Source organism: Tinamus guttatus, unplaced genomic scaffold, assembly GCF_059628265.1.
Source record: "Tinamus guttatus ecotype Peru unplaced genomic scaffold, ASM5962826v1 Tinamus_guttatus_pri_ptg000470l, whole genome shotgun sequence".
Lineage (NCBI taxonomy): Eukaryota > Metazoa > Chordata > Aves > Tinamiformes > Tinamidae > Tinamus > Tinamus guttatus.
In genome coordinates this window covers 912,371-928,241 of record NW_028289004.1, presented here as the reverse complement: position 1 = coordinate 928,241, position 15,871 = coordinate 912,371, and the positions used below count along the sequence as shown (strand labels likewise).

Below are 15,871 nucleotides of genomic sequence, written 5' to 3'. Positions count from 1 at the left end.
CAAATAACTTCATACTTTGCATCGTTTAAGAGCAGCTGCTAACTTCAGCTTATCTTGGACCTGTTCTATACAATTCAGTGAAAGCAACTTTGTCCTCTGATGGTCTTGATACCACTATCCTACCTAAAAATTGGGAGCGTATCTAGATGTGATATTAAATAAAAAATAGTCCTTTATTCTGTAACTACTGCTTAATTTAGCAGGAGGGTAACTAGTTATACTAGGAATCAAATTTTACCAAAACAAGCAGCATCAGCAGCCACGTTTCACAAACGCTTGAAGGTAAAATTAACTTTTTTAAAAATATATTTATTTACAAATGCACAGTGAAGGTTTGATTTCTGCTGTGTCATCTCTAGAGAATTTAATCGTGAATTACCTTAAGTACTAAAATAAAGAATGAGACTTAAGCAGTAGCAAGTGTGTTTGGGTTAGTGGAACAAAGAGAATATAATAAGAGAAAGTCCTGCTGTCCGAAGCTGGGCTGCTGCTGCTTTTCAAAGCTTTCAAATGAGTAGCTGTCCCCCATAAAACATTGCTAACACTTTTGTGTAACACTCTTGAGCTTTCTTCCACCTTCAGCCCAAGTTGCTTTATGTGCTTGTGTGCTCCCTTGGTAAATAATTGTCTCTTGCTATAATAATAGCAGTGGCCATCCATTTAATTGTTGCACCAGGAGTTTATGGAGGAAGCCTACCCCCTTCTCTTGTGGATTTTCTGCATGGCTGTTGTCTAAATATACCAAAAGAGACGCTCTGTTCCTGGCAGATAAGATAAACTGCTTGGGAAAGCGCAAAAAGAAGTAGAAGGAGATCTTTCAGATTCACTCAGTCTTGATATCTTCAGCTGTGTGCACTGAGGTTTGCTGAAGGGCAGCTAAAAGGTGCTCACAGCCCTGTCAGGGAGTTAAGGCCCCTTCTTGGGCTATGATAGGTCTTAAGAGTCTTGCGCTCATCATTGTGTAGGGATATTGGCACATCTTAGTAACTCGCCTTTGGATGAAGTTTACTGTATGGCACAGGAAGATCAAATGCTTTTGTCACCCAAAGGTGTTTAACATCTGTCGAGAAGGCAAAAAGGATTTCTTTGAGGAAAGGAGTCTCCTGCTGTGTTTTGAGTGCAAGCAAGTGTATCTAAGAAATAGCTGTACAGATTCTGAAAAAGTGACCGCCAACTTCTTTTTCTTCCACAATAAGCAGCAAGAAAATTCAGAAGCCTGAGACAAAAAACATATGTCTGGTCTTGTAGCACACTCCTCTTTTTGTCTGGTACAAACAAATACCGTCTAAAGAGATTCTTGCCGGCATACAAACAAAGCTGTTGTCCTGTTGGTGGAAAGCTTAACTCTACCCAGAGGGAAGTTTTTGATCCTTTTTGAGGATTTTAGGCAAGAAACTGGTATTCAATATAGCAGTATTTAACAGGAAATGTAAATTGGCCACCAGCATTATCTTTTACCAGACTTCATGTTCTAAAGGTACCTTTTCTGCTTGTAATTCATTTTGTCTCATTCACAAGCCAGTAAAGATAGCTTTGTCTAGCTTCTTCCTTGTCTCTGCTTTCTTGGGTGATAGATGTGGTTAGTCTTGCCTGTCTTCTGCCAAGTAATCTTATCAACAGAAGAATTCTGTGGTTACAGATAGGGTAGAGCGCTGTAAACAAAGTGAGCTTTGAGTCACTAAGCAGAAACCATCATGCTAAATAATCAATTCTCATCTTGTTTTGTATCTACTGCATTAGTTTATAAAGTGTTCTGTTGAAAATTCTTATTTGGTGAACGTAAATTAGTATATCCTGTACTCTGATATTATTACTCAGAAGAAACAAATCTTTCATGGAATTTAAAATTATATAGGGTCTAAATGCCTATGTGTGTAATATGTACATATATAATATATATACAGTATATTTTGTATATCAATATTGTAGAACAATGTCTCATGTTTTTTCCTGTGTGTGGTTTAAGAGCTGAGTAGCGTGTAATTAAGTCCAAAACAACAGGATTTCACTTTTGTTGTTTTGATAAAACTACTTAAAAAGCATTGTGTGTGCTGTGAAAGTAAACTCAGATTTGTCTCTTAAAAAATGGACTTTCTGAGCAGAAGACAGATAATGAATTAAACTGATTTGTTCTTTGCCACGATTAACTCAAATACTTCAGAACTAATAGATCTCTTCTGTCTCTTACTTAAAAATAAAATTTCCATTTTCAAGTCAATCTTTCAGCTTTTAAATGAATCAGTCCCTGAACATAGCTAGCTATAGGAGTTCATAGAATCATGGAATGCTTAAGGTTGGAAGGGACCTCTAGAGGTCATCTAGTCCAACCCCCCTGCACACGCAGGGTCACCTAAAGCACATGGCACAGGACTGCGTCCAAGCGGGTTTGGAAGATCTCCAGAGAAGGAGACTCCACAACCTCTCTGGGCAGCCTCTTCCAGGGCTCTGTCACCCTCACTGTTAAGAAATTTTCCTCAAGTTCCTGAGGAACTTTTGGTGCTTCAGTTTGTGGCCATTCCCTCTAGTTCTGTCGGTGGCCACCACTGAAAAGAGGCCAGCACCATCCTCCTCACTGCCTCCCTTGAGGTACTTATAGACACTGATCAGATCCCCTCTCAGCCTTCTCTTCTCCAGGCTGAACAGGCCGAGCTCCCTCAGCCTCTCCTCATAGGGCAGATGTTCCAGGCCCCTGATCATCCTTGTAGCCCTCTCCAGCAGTTTCAAATCCATCTTGTACTGTGGAGCCCAGAACTGGACACAATACTCCAGATGTGGCCTCACCAGGGCTGAGTAAAGGGGCAGGATCACCTCCCTCGACCTGCTGGAGACGCTCTTCTTAATGCACCCCAGGATCCCATTGGCCTTCTTGGCCACAAGGGCACACTGCTGCCTCATGGTCAACTTGTCGTCCACCATGAGGCCCAGGTCTTTCTCTGCAGAGCTGCTCTCCACAAGGTCAGTCCCCAGCCTGTACTGGTGTCTGGGGTTATTCCTCCCCAGGTGCAGAATCTTGCACTTGGCCTTGTTGAATTGCATGAGGTTTTTCACCGCCCAGTTGTCCAGTGTGTCCAGGTCCCTCTGGATGGCAGCACAGCCCTCTGGGGTATCGGCTACTCCTCCCAGTTTGGTGTCATCAGCAAACCTGCTGAGGGAGCACTCTGTGCCTTCATCCAGGTCATTGATGAATAAATTGAACAGGACTGGACCAAGGACTGACCCCTGGGGGACCCCGCTAGCTACAGGCCTCCAACTGGACTCTGCACCGCGGATCACCACCCTCTGGGCCCTGCCATCCAGCCAGTTCCTAATCCACCTCACTGTGTACTCATCTATCCCACACTTCCGGAGCTTGCCCAGGAGGATGTTGTGAGGGACGGTGTCAAAAGCCTTGGTGAAGTCGAGATAGACGACATCCACCGCTCTCCCCTCGTCTATCCAGCCGGTCATTCTATCATAGAGGGCTATCAGGTTAGTCAAGCAAGATTTCCTCTTGGTGAATCCATGCTAAGTATTCTTGAGGACCTTCTTGTCCTCCATGTGCTTGGAGACAACAGCCAGTATGAGCCATTCCATCACTTTTCCGGGGACGGAGTTGAAAAGAAAATATATTTTGTACCTGCAGAAGAATTGTCCTCTTTCATAACCTCATGTAAAGTTGCACTGAACGGCATATGCTTACCCAGAGATCTCCCTCAGCCCCTGATTGATATAATACTCTTCCAATTCTTAATCTTATTTTCAGTAATCTTTTTGAATGGAATGTATTAGAATTTGAATTATCAGGATTACAAACATAGGTGGGCAACTTTTAAAAAAACATGTATTTCTTTATAAAATCATATTTTAAGAAAATCTTGTGGGTTTAATTTTTTTTTATTTTAAAAATAATTTATACATTTTTATCTACCCTTTTCCAGTTGACATCAGAAGAGACACTTCAGACAGATCATAAATCTGTGTAGGCTGTGCAGACTTTTTTTCCGAGTGGTGGGAGGTGGTAGTGGATATAGGGTGCTTGCTTGAAGACAGATAAGTAATTTTTACTGTTAATAGGTTTTTTTTTTATCTGCTTAGATAAAATAGTCAACTTTGTAACAGCCTTCCAACCTTGAGGCTGGAATGCATAAAGGCAAGGGGAGCCCTTGGGGGAGAAAAAAAAAAAGAAAAATCTTTTATTCAGACAGATTTTTGGACACTTCGGCATGTGCTGGGTCAGTTTTGCTCAAAGATCTTAAGGTACACATTTCTGGTTGTCAAGAGCAACTGATAGTGATGGGGCTTCAGTTTTATTATAGATGAAGGTGTCTTCACTAGGAACAGGAGAGAGATTTAAACTGCTACTGAAGAATTCCCTTCCTTTCATTGATGTCTTCATCTCTTGTTTTCATGATTTCTTTACTGTTTGGTTATAGAAGAAATGTGCCCCTGCAAGTGTCCTGTTTCACCATTCATGTTTGCTGCAGCATTTCCAAGATATGCATTAACCTCACTGTGATGTAGGAATTAAATGGGGTGGTGGTGGTCAGCGAAAAACCATCTGGTGTGCAGGCTGTGGTCTTTCAGATTCTTTAATTTGGCCTTGATTTTTCTGACCATGAAAGGCTGTCCTCTTGTTTGAGATCTTACACTAGTGGAAAGATGTTCTTTCATGTCTCCTTTGCTTCTCAAAGGAAGGAATCACTCTGTCATCCTCCTTTTTCCTTCAGTTCAGATGGCGTTTCCTGTGTTTCAGTTTGTGCCCACTGCCTTTCATCTTATTGCTGGGCACCACTGAGAAGAGTCCGTCCCCATTGTCTTTACATTGTCCCGTCAGATATTTATATGTATTGATCAGATCCTTCCTGAGCCTTTTCTTCTCCAGGCTAAACAATCCCAACTCTCAGACTTTTCTTTTTTTCCTCTTTATATGACAGATGCTCCAATCTCATCATAATCTTCGTGGCATTTTGTTGGACTTACTCCAGTAGCTCCGTATATCTTTTGCACTGAAGAGCCTAGAGTAACACTTGCATGTCCTCTAAGAAACCAGAGGCAGGCCTCTGCATAATTATTTTACGGATAATGATGCTTAGTCTTTTTTATAGGAAAGTGGAAAAAGGGCAGAAGAAGCAGCAGGGAAAATTTAAGTCAGGGTAAAGCAGTACATATCCAACCACTGTGAGCTGATGGATCAGTGATTCCTTGTGCTCTGTCCGCTTTTTAGGACAGTGCACTGTCAGGGATGACTGAAAATTTTTATTTCTAACAATGCCTGACCTCAGATTCCATAGTTCTCTATACAGTCACTATACTGCTACTTATTTGCCTTACTGTTTTAAAAAATATTAAATGAAGATTTTTTTTTCTATATGCTTTAGCTAGACAGACTGCTCATGAAATGCCAAGTTTGTCATGCATGTGAATGTGTTAGCTGTAATAAATATCTTTGCTTAAAAAAATCTTGAAACTTAATATAGCTAAAACTTATATGTTACTTTTTTTCTTAAAAAAATATATGAAATCTGCTGAAATAAAATGCAATAAAAAGTAAACAACATGGCCTTTCCTTGGGGGGGAAAAATCAGCAGAAGGCATTTACTTTCTCTTATCTTTAGGAACATGGTTTAGCAATCATGGTGTTGAAGAGTTTGTGGCTGGACTCAGTGATCTTGAAGGTCTTTTCCAACCGTAATGATTCTGTAATTCTATGGTCTGTATATATACACACACACACACACACAGAGAGAGAGAGAAAGGAGTCTATCATATTAAGTTTTCTGCCTGATTTTATTGTATATGTATGTACATGCTCGAGAGAGAGATATAAAAACCTTTCTGATTATTCACTGAGATGAATTTGAAAAAGTCCTTGGAACAACACACTTGGTATTTTAAAGCATTCTGTGTTTTACTGGACATCATTGTGAGGTGAGCCTTACATTGATTATGTAATGGAATCTTGTCTTTTAGATTCAAAGAGTATTAAAAAAGAGAAACATGGAAAGAATCAGCAGGCAAACAACCCATCTTTAAAAAGTGGTAGGTATTGCAGCTGTCAGGTTATTAGTTAAGATACTCTTTTTAAAAGAAGTATATATTTGGATTATACTGTCTCTCAAGGTGTTTTGTTTTATTTATTTTATTCTTTTTTTTCCCCAAACTTCCTTGGCTATTACTGATGGGTAGTTGAAAACTAAAACTTCTGTCTACCTCCATTAACAAAGCATGTTCTGGTACAACAAATGATGCTTGAAATAGTTTGACTTCAGCCTACTAGTTTTCCTAGCCTAAGGCAAATTGTCTATATAATCCAAGCACTCTTAAGATGATTTATTAATTTGCCTGTTTCTCTAATCATATTCTACCCCTTTCTGTGCCTCTTCTGGCTCTTTTAGCTTCTCTTCCTTGCATATTTGTTGGATCCAGAGTAAGGCTTTTAACTTTAATAATCTGAATGTTTACTGTTGCTGACTAGATTAAATTGTCTGGGATTTTAATTTTTACTTTAAGAAAATTCTGTTTTCAGCTCAACGGTGTATTTCTATTAAACTGAGGAAGCTGCACTTGTCAGAAATGGTCCTGCTTCTTACCAGGCTGAGATACCTACTTCCCGCAACAGGTGCCATAGGGCATGTGCACTGGGAGTGCTGCCAGCTCTTCTGTTCACCTTTAATGTTATGCTTTAGTGCATAAAGGGGCGCTCTGGCCTTTGTGGCTTGCACTAAGAGGATGGCAGCTTCGTATGCTTTTTATGAGTTCATGTTGATTGCTTGAATATAGGGCAGTAAGAAATGTCACAAATCCTGTTGACTAAAGTAGGAATTTATCTTTCTGAGTCCTTAGTTAATTCTTGATAAAATATCATCACGTTACTTAAACTCTCGCTTGCCTTCTGGTTCCATGCCCTTTCGTTCCTAATAGGTGGCCTAGTACAGAGAGTTTTTTGGATACCAGAGGAGGAGGAATGAATTACTGCAGTACAGTCATTGGAACAACCTGGAAAAAGGAATATGATTAATGGTTTGTTGGGGCAATGACATCACATACAAATGTGATATTCTGTTACCACCAACCATAGCAGGCTTTCTGCTATTCCTTTGGTCAGATGCTTGCAGTTTCTTGAATATTGGCAGTGATTTCTGATATTTTTCCCTGTTACTTTGAGACATGAGAGGAAATGGTGGTGTGTCTTGTTTTCTCTCTCTAGCAGTGTCAAGTCAAACTGAAGTCAAATAGCACGCCTATGTTTTAAAATAATGCTGTCTGACAAAACATAAGCCTCCCACCCTCAACACTTCTCATATATAAATAAGATAACAAAACTTAGAGTCACTCTAAAGCTTCCCTGCCTTTTTCTGTAGTAGAACAGGGTGTAGAAAAGGCTTTGTGCAGAAATTGTGCAAGGCAGACAAGCCTCATTCCATCATCTTTGTTCTTCCACTGAAGACTCTGCTGTTAGTGCACTATCTGAGCACTGAATTTACTCATGAGATCTAGCCTCAGCTCTGTCAAACATCCAGAGAAAGTGACTTGCTCTAGATCACATGCCATCTCTGGTTATATATGAATGAGATGATAATTTCTATCCAGTGTTACTGCTTTTTCGTGGAAAGGAAGAAGAAAAAGCCTCTCTGTGCTGAAAAAAGGAATGGTAGGAATGGTACCTTAAAGTACTTCAGGCTAACATCCAGCAAATCTTAAGACTTTTCTTAAATCTTAAGACTTAAGATGATGTGTGGTAGGAGAAGCTGAAGAGGGGAGAGAAACAGAGGTGTGAGAAGAAAAGAACAGATAAATAAATAGACTAAAGTGTCTGGGGAAATACAGGAGGAGAAAATTTCTATTTGAATGATCACCACATATGGATGGAAGTATAATGGATGATATAAAATATTTTATATGTACTATGTTCGCAAGAATATGTGAGCCAAAATTAAAGAGAAACCTTGTCATCTTTGACAAAAAGATGGTGAGATGAAGACTAGAAAAGACACAGTTATGTGTCAGAAGTCTGTGATCTATGCCAGGAAGCCTAGGGATGAGATGAGATGTGCGGTGCTCCATCTGCTTAAACAGCACTTAGACTTTGGTGATACTGCATTAAACTGAATGAAATAAACCAGAATCCTAACTGTTTAAAACTGTCAAAAATCATCGTTTAGATCTTTAATTAAAAAAATATTTAAACTAAACTGAAGTGCTATGTACAGTAGAGGAAGATAGAGATCCTTTGGCACATCCATGGAAGCAGACGGGATGCCTGCGAGGGCTGAAGCTGCTGACTGATGTCACTGCAAGGCCCCTCTCTATCGCTTTGGAGAGGTCGCAGTGATTAGTGATGCTTCCTCATGAATGAAAAAAGCCAAACAATACTCCAGACTTCCGGAGGGAGAGTATCTGGGTAGCTGCAGGCTGCAGTGCCTAACCTCAGTCTGCTGGAAAACTGTGAGGCAATCATCCTGGAAGCCATTGCCAAGGCAATAGAGGACAAACCTATGCTTAGGAACAACCAACATGGATTTGCCAGGTGCCAGCCAGGCCTGACCAAACTGACTGCCTTCCCTGGCAGGACGCCCGATCCTACGGACACAGAGCGAGGGGTGGGTGGTGTTGATCTCTGCTTAAGCAAGGCCTTGGGCACGGTCTTTTCCAGTGCTTTTGCAGCAAAACTGGTGAGATGTGGTTTGGGTAGATGGGTAGAAAATTGGCTCGACTGCCGAGCTCAAGGATTTTTGAGCAGCAGCAGGGAGTCCAGCTGGCAGCTGTTACTTGTGGCATTTCTCAGAGGTTGATGCTAGGGCTCATGCTCTTCTACGTCTCCTTGGTAGACTAGTGTGAGAGGAAAGGAAACCCCAGCAGCTAGTTTGTGCGTGATACCAACCTGGGATGAACGGCTGATGTGCTGGAGGGCAGCGTTGCTATTCAGAGGAATCGAGGAACCCGGATATGCTAGAGAAATGAGCCCCTAGGAACCTGAGGAAATTCAAAGGCAAATGCAGAGGCCTGCACCTGTGGGAGGCCTAATCCCACGCAACGGTGCAGCGGGAAAGGGGCAGCGCAGGCCCTGGAGGCTGCTGCGTGCCGAGCGGAGCGCGAGGCAGCAGGGCGCTCTTGTGGGCGCGAGCGGCAACTGCACAGCAGGCGCTGCGGCCGGAGCGCACCATCCGCTCCTCCCTGCTGCGCCTGTGGGGCTGTGTTTGGAGCGCTGTGCTCACTGTTGGGCACCCCAGCGAGCCTGCTGGAAGGCCATCAGGAAAATGGAGGTGCTGGAGCACACGATGCATGAGGCAAGAGAAACAAAACTGGTCTCGTCAGCCTTAAAAGGAGAAAGCTGGGGGGGGAGAAAGCTGGGGGGAGAGTGGCTTGCCGTCCTCAGTTACCTGGCAGGTGCACGTAGAGAAGGCTCTTCTGAGAGGTGGAAGGAGAAGAAGCAACAAAAATCAAATTGGAACATGGGCAATTCCTATTTTTATAAGGAAAAAATTCTTCCCGGGGAGGGTGGTAAAACCCTGGAAAAGGGATCTGGAGCAACTGTGGTGTGTTTGTCCTTAGAAACCCTCAAAAGCCATCAGGGCCTCAAGCAGCATGGTCCTTGTTAGGCCTTCTTTGAGTGTTGGGGGTTGTGCTGGCCCCTTCTGGTTTAGGTTACTTTGTGATTGGCAGCATTTGTTGGGAAGCGATACAGTATTGCGATAGTATGGGAAAGAACATCATGGGTCATTCACTGAGTTGCATGAGGCAACCATGTCATAAACCTATATTCTGTATATTTAAACTAATGAGGCCATTTGTCCATACTGGCTGTGTTGGATCACTATTTTAACATAATTCTGGAGTTGGTTACAAACTTTATTCTTTACAAAAATCTTAATTATGTTCATTTTTTTCCTTCTCCATTTTCAGTATATGCTGATTTGTTCTTACCATATTAATTCAGCATAAAAATGCTTTTCTCTCTCCAGTTTTCTCTTTGCTCCTGGGTTCATAGAAAATGTTGTGCTTGGTGCATAACAGGTTTTTCTAAAGCTATTTTATTCAGCCTACAGGTTTGAGTGGGAAGAGGAATGCAAGTTAAATCATTGTGTGAGATAATTTTCTTAAAGGCTTTTATTTCTCAGAACTTGTATGCTTATTGGGGCTTTAGAATTAGAAATAAATAGAAATGTGCAGAAAACAATTGCCTCTCTACCTATGCAGTCTGGATACACAGAAGTTTTTCTTGTGGAGTTTCATTTGATTATCTCCCAAGACATGCATGTTATGTATTACAAATGTATTTTCATATCCTTTATTTTAACACTGCAGTAATTAAATTATAATAAGGACTATCTCTGAGAACTTGGCTTTAATTTGCTGCAGCATGTCGTCACAGGTGGAGTAATCCTGCAGTAGACCTCAGGCTGTTGTTTGGTAAAAGTGGTTTTAGTATCTCAGGTTTAAGGAGAAGGGCCAGTGTGTCGTTCTTGGATTTGTGTGCAGCTGTCTGCATGTGCTACTTTATGTATTTTATGCTACTTTGCTTCTCAAAAAATAACTTTTACAAAGCAAAACTTTGCTTCATGGTATTTATATTTGCAGCCTTCTTGACTTGGCAGATTGACCAGCAGATATTGTGGGTACTGTCTTATCAAACCATCCTTGCCACACGCACCTTAAATACCGTGCAGTCCCCCAAATTAGCCCTTTTTGAGATTTTATTGTTTTGTTATGTGGTTAACAGCCAGATGTTTTCTGCAGCCAAATGTCCTCAGCAGTCTCATGGACAGATCATTCCTACCCCCTTGAGGCTGTTATGCCCCAAAACAAGCAAACAACAACAACAAAAAAAAAACCCCCAAAAACAAGAACAAAATCTCAGTTGGCCCAGGAATCCCGTTTTCTTCTGCTTGAGGCATTATGAGGCACTACACCTTTTCAGCTAAATATTACAGTAATAAAACACACTGCTTTCAAACCAACAAGTATTCTTCAGAGAAGCAGTATGCAAGTGGCTGCTCGGATTTTCTTTTTTCTTTTTCCTGTGTCTTCTCTCCCGAACGTTGCAGAAATGTGCTTAGCTGTGCCCGGGCGTGTTCTGGAGGGCAGCGCCAAGAAACTTGAGTTGGGTTCCGGCTTGGCTGCCACGTCGGAGTCGGGATCCAGGCTTTGGAGAGTGGCGCCGCAGCGAGCGCTAGGTGGCGCCATGGTACCGTTTGGGGACGCCTGTTACCGAGTTGCTCGGGAAGATGCCAGGTGCCCAAACAGGAAAAATGAGGAAAAGAGCTCAATTACGCGAACAAAAACGTTAGCTGAACTAATGTAATCGTCGTCTTGTGCATTCATTTAAGTAAATCCTCTCTTATATCTTTGATATTAGTATTTCATACTGTTGTGTTAAAAACTAGGGTAGAAATGTGTAACACCAAGGAAATGTAATGTAAAACACTCCCACCCACCTATGCACAAAAAAGATCTCAACATTAGCATTTGAAAAAAAATAACAAGGTACTTGTTGCTGAACACTATAGTGATATTTACTTCATCTTACAAGCCTTAACTTTTAGGAGACTTAGGAGAAAAAGTCATAAAAATGAAGTTAGAAGTCATTTTGTTTTGTTTCATTCACTGGGTGAATCCTTTTGATTTCTAGTGGATTTGGGATGGTATATGATAGTACATGATACATCATCCTGTAAGCACAGAACCTAAGTGGCTATACTTTTCAAAATACATCGTCTCAGCAGTCCTATGAGGTAGGAAATGCTGCTGTTCCCATCTTACACTTAGGGAGACAAAGGCACAAATATTAATGCAAGGATGCAGTGCAAGGATGTTTGGGGCATCCTTGAGCAGGTGACTGAAGCTAGATATCCTTGAGTAGTATCTTTTATATAAACTACAAGAAGAGAATGTGAGGGAGATTGCATTCATTTTGCCTGTTGTGTGATCAACACTATGGATTAACAGAATTTCTAAAACGGCTTCAAGGATTTTTATTTTAAACAGGTGGAGTTTCCATTTTAAAGTAATTCTGTTCTCAGGAAAAAAAAAATGTAATATTACCAAATAGTTGGAGGTTTTCTCCCCCTCTCTCTTAGAGCTCCTTACTGTGTCATTTAAAAACTGTATTTTTTTTTCTTTTTTATATGTCTTCCAGAACAGTTTAATTGGGATGATTATCTGAAAGAGACTGAATCAGTAGCTGCCCCTCTACATTGTTTCAGACAGGTATGCTAAGTACTGCTCCGCAAATCTGTGTGAATGCGTACGTGTTGATAGGGTGATGCTGGAGCAACATTTATATGTGCACTGCTTGTAAATCTCCTTGGTTTCTTTTGATTTCAAGTTATAATTTGATAGATGCTCTCTGTTGAAACTTTCTGTTCTTGATACATGCCTCAAGCCAAACTTTGAGGGTTTCATTAATATGGTAGCAATAGTTTTTAAGGAAGACTAGATCTGTGTGCATATACACATACATATGTATATAATACAGACAAGATGTATATACGTGTGTGTGTAGTAGAATTTTATTCATTGCTTTTTTTTTTTTTCTGGACCTTCCAAATATGTGTAATTTTGGATCCTCCTAGGCAGAGTGATTATTTCCAAGGAGCAGTAGATACTGAAGATTTAAAAAAAAAAAAAAAAAAAAAAAAAAGGGGGGTGGGGGTGGAGGGGGCATGGGATGGGGAGAGGAGAGAGCTATATGGGGAATACTGAAGCAGTACTACTCAGTGCTACTTGTTGCACAATGAAGAACATTATTTGCCCCTGACCTTCCATGGTACAGAGCTCTGGTTCTCTGGTTGCTGGCATGTTGCTTCTGCTATACAGAAGGTGGGTAGTAGCTAAGCCTAAACATTTCAGAGAGACTTAAAAAAAAAAGTTTATTGAAGACTAGAGGTGTGTCGACTATGTTCTCTGAAGTTAACAGCATTATTAATTGTTTAGTAATAGCTAGAAGGAATGGGCAGTGATCATAGAAGAAAGGTTTCTATATACTGTTGTATACTACCCTATGCATTTGATTTCATCTCTGCCTGATGTTTTTGTATGCGTTCCAAGTTGAAATTTAAATCTATCATCCTGTGTGAGCTAATGATCTCCAGTGATCTAATGATCTCTGGAGACTAAGTCAACCTCTGCAAGCCTCTTCTCTTCTGTAGAGGGGCATGTGGGCCACTATGCCCCTAACTTGAGCACTAGCTTAGTTAGCTGCATAATGATAGACAGGATGAGCTTTGGTTTGCCTGGCTTTGCTGTATTAGAAAGGTAAGTGCAGAAGGAATTGCATAGTTCAGGTATGAGTGACAAATGGAAAATGTAGTTTAGTGGATGGGGTATGTGCAGAGAGGTATCTTGGATGTGTCAGTAGTCTGCTGCTGTGAGCAATACTGGCCTTCCTTCAGCGGGAACTAACACAACGCAACATGACCGAATTAATCTGAGGAGGAGGGAAACTGTTACACAGTGAATTTGAAGCAGCTTTGTAGAATTGGAGGCTGAAGAGAGAGGAAACCAGGTGGAAACACTTCCTCATGCTACATCTTGGGTCACAGCTTGTTTTGGGGAGGTTGAAGTTCAAGGACAAAGAGGCTCTTATGTGTTGGTTTCAAACGGCAAGCAAAGAAGGTTAGAGGGGGCTGCAAGTAGCAAAGTCCATAGCTCCATTTGGATGGAGCACCTGTAACTGACTACCTTCAGTAAACAATTCTATAATAATCTCTTTTTTACACTGAATACCAGCTCAAGGCAGAGACCCCAAACCGTGTGGGCGGGGGCAGAGATCAGTAGCACAACCCTCGGTCATTCCGAAGCTGATAACTGTCCTCGCACACCATGGACCATCATGGCAAAAGCATCTACTCTTGGGTCATGGAGCTATTGCAGAAACCTGCCTAGAAGCCTTTCCTTGTGTTTTTTTTTGTACCTGAATCTTCCCCTTGGCCACTGGTGCTGAAGATTTCCAAAGTGAGCAACTGAATAATGCCTTAAATAAAGGTAGTTAAGTGACATGCATTGACTGAGTTTAGTGTGAGTGGTTTCGGTTGCTTGAAGTGTGTGGAGGAGTTAAGGAAGTTTCATTTCTGTGCATAGCAAATTTCAAAACAATTTGCATGTGCAGATTTATAGTTCCTTCTAAATGTTGACCTTCAAATAGAAAGTGATATGCAACGTTAATTATTGCAGAGCTGACTCCTCTCACTAATTAATGGTTGCAGATTTTAGAAGCAAAAGTGCTCAAGCTTTGTGTAGGACTAATTGGACATTATTGGGTTGCACATGGCTTGTACATGTCATTATCACTCTGTGTAATTTGAAGAAATACTCTGCAGTGGCAGACCAAATGCAATCAAGCAGAGAGAAGCTTAACTTGGCAGTTAAAATCAGAATTTGTAACTTGCGAGTGTTTCATAAAACTTAAATTTTATATTAAAATCAAAAAAAAAGTGGCCCAGGGGACAAGATAAGTGTCATAAGTGTCTACTATAAGTTAATATACAGGTGTAGACAGCTAATAGAAATTGATAAAATACACTCTACATTTAGATAATTACGTTAATCTATTGTTCTTCATTGTTTCTAATTACCATTTAAACTTTTGAAATAATCCACATTTCTCTCACCATATCTCTCACCATTCTCTATTTCTCTCACCATATCACTTTCTCTCAAACAGTTGAAAATTGTAAGTAAAAAAGGACCAGTCCCTTCTGTTTGAACAGAGCTTAAAAGAAGGTTGTTATTTAACTAGTTTTGCTCTTTGGGTGCAAATAAAAACCGATATGGAGGTGATACCTTTTTAGTACAGTGCCCTGAGTTATTGCAGTTTAAACAAGCTCACCTTTTTAAAAAACAAACAAACCCCTCCAACTTTTCACTTTCAATTGCTTTTCATGGTTGTAGAAAATAACAGCTTGACAAGCAATATCCTGAAATTGAATTGCCCTTTAAATTTAATACGCTGAGGTTCCTCTCTCAGCCAGCCTGCTGTCTAAATGTTCTGCTGGCAGATGCTGCACTCAACGTTTACTGAATATTGCTTGTCTCTCTGGTTTGGGGGCACTGGCTCTTTCAGGGCTCCTGCTGTAGATCTGAGGCATGATTCAAATAGAGCACCTGCACGCAGTAGCATAAGCACAGCAAGATATGTATTTAAAAATTTAAGGTAGTGGAGGCAAAATATCACCAGCGCTTTAGAGTAACACAGAATACCTTAGCCTTTTTGTGTATGCCCAGATGTATAAATGTGCCAATCTGAAAATGTGTAGGGATGGGACATTTTTATCTTGGGAGTGAGAATGCTCACATTTCTTACTTGTCTACCTGCCTTGTGTGTTAGGTTTCAGGTTGACCCTAGTGCCTGTGTGGGAGAACTAGGGGGTTGAAATGCCATGGAGAGCTCTGTCTACAGTTTTTATCACCTGTGTTCAAAAACAGCTTGTAGTAGAAGAGGTGCATCAAAGGGCTTCCAGGATGGTAGGGAAATAGTCATTCTCCCTTAGAGAAATTCTCCTTAAGAAACTACAGTTCTTGCTTATTCAATTTGATGAAAGAATGCTGAGAAAGAATTAGGTTACCCTATATCAATATCCTGCAGGTTTCATTGTCATTTGTAAAAGATTCAAGGTGAAAGATAACATTGGTGAAAGTTTCCATGAATATGTGTAGTCTGGAAATGAGGAGGTTTCTGGAGATTCTGGACTAATCCTTCTATGTGGCAGAAGCAACCAGGCCCATTTAGGTTTAATAAAAAATTCTGAAGATCATTAAATGATTTGATTGCCTGCAGTGCTGTTGCCATAGGTAGTGGTGATCCAGTGGTTTTGTGGATGTTATGTGGATTTTTCCATCTTAGCAACAAACAGTCCTGTAAAAAATATTCCCTTGGCTCTTTTTCATCTCAAAC

The 15,871-nt window shown here is 40.8% G+C and overlaps 1 protein-coding gene across 1 annotated transcript in view; it reads left to right on the top strand.

The window, feature by feature from the left end:
• SCML2 (Scm polycomb group protein like 2) overlaps positions 1–15,871 on the top strand; it is a 67,844-nt gene that overhangs the window by 12,642 nt on the left and 39,331 nt on the right. Inside the window, exons 3-4 of the mRNA XM_010223434.2 lie at positions 5,950–6,018; positions 12,116–12,186. Coding sequence (XP_010221736.2) covers positions 5,950–6,018; positions 12,116–12,186 — 140 coding nt within the window. The remainder of the gene's footprint in view (positions 1–5,949; positions 6,019–12,115; positions 12,187–15,871) is intronic.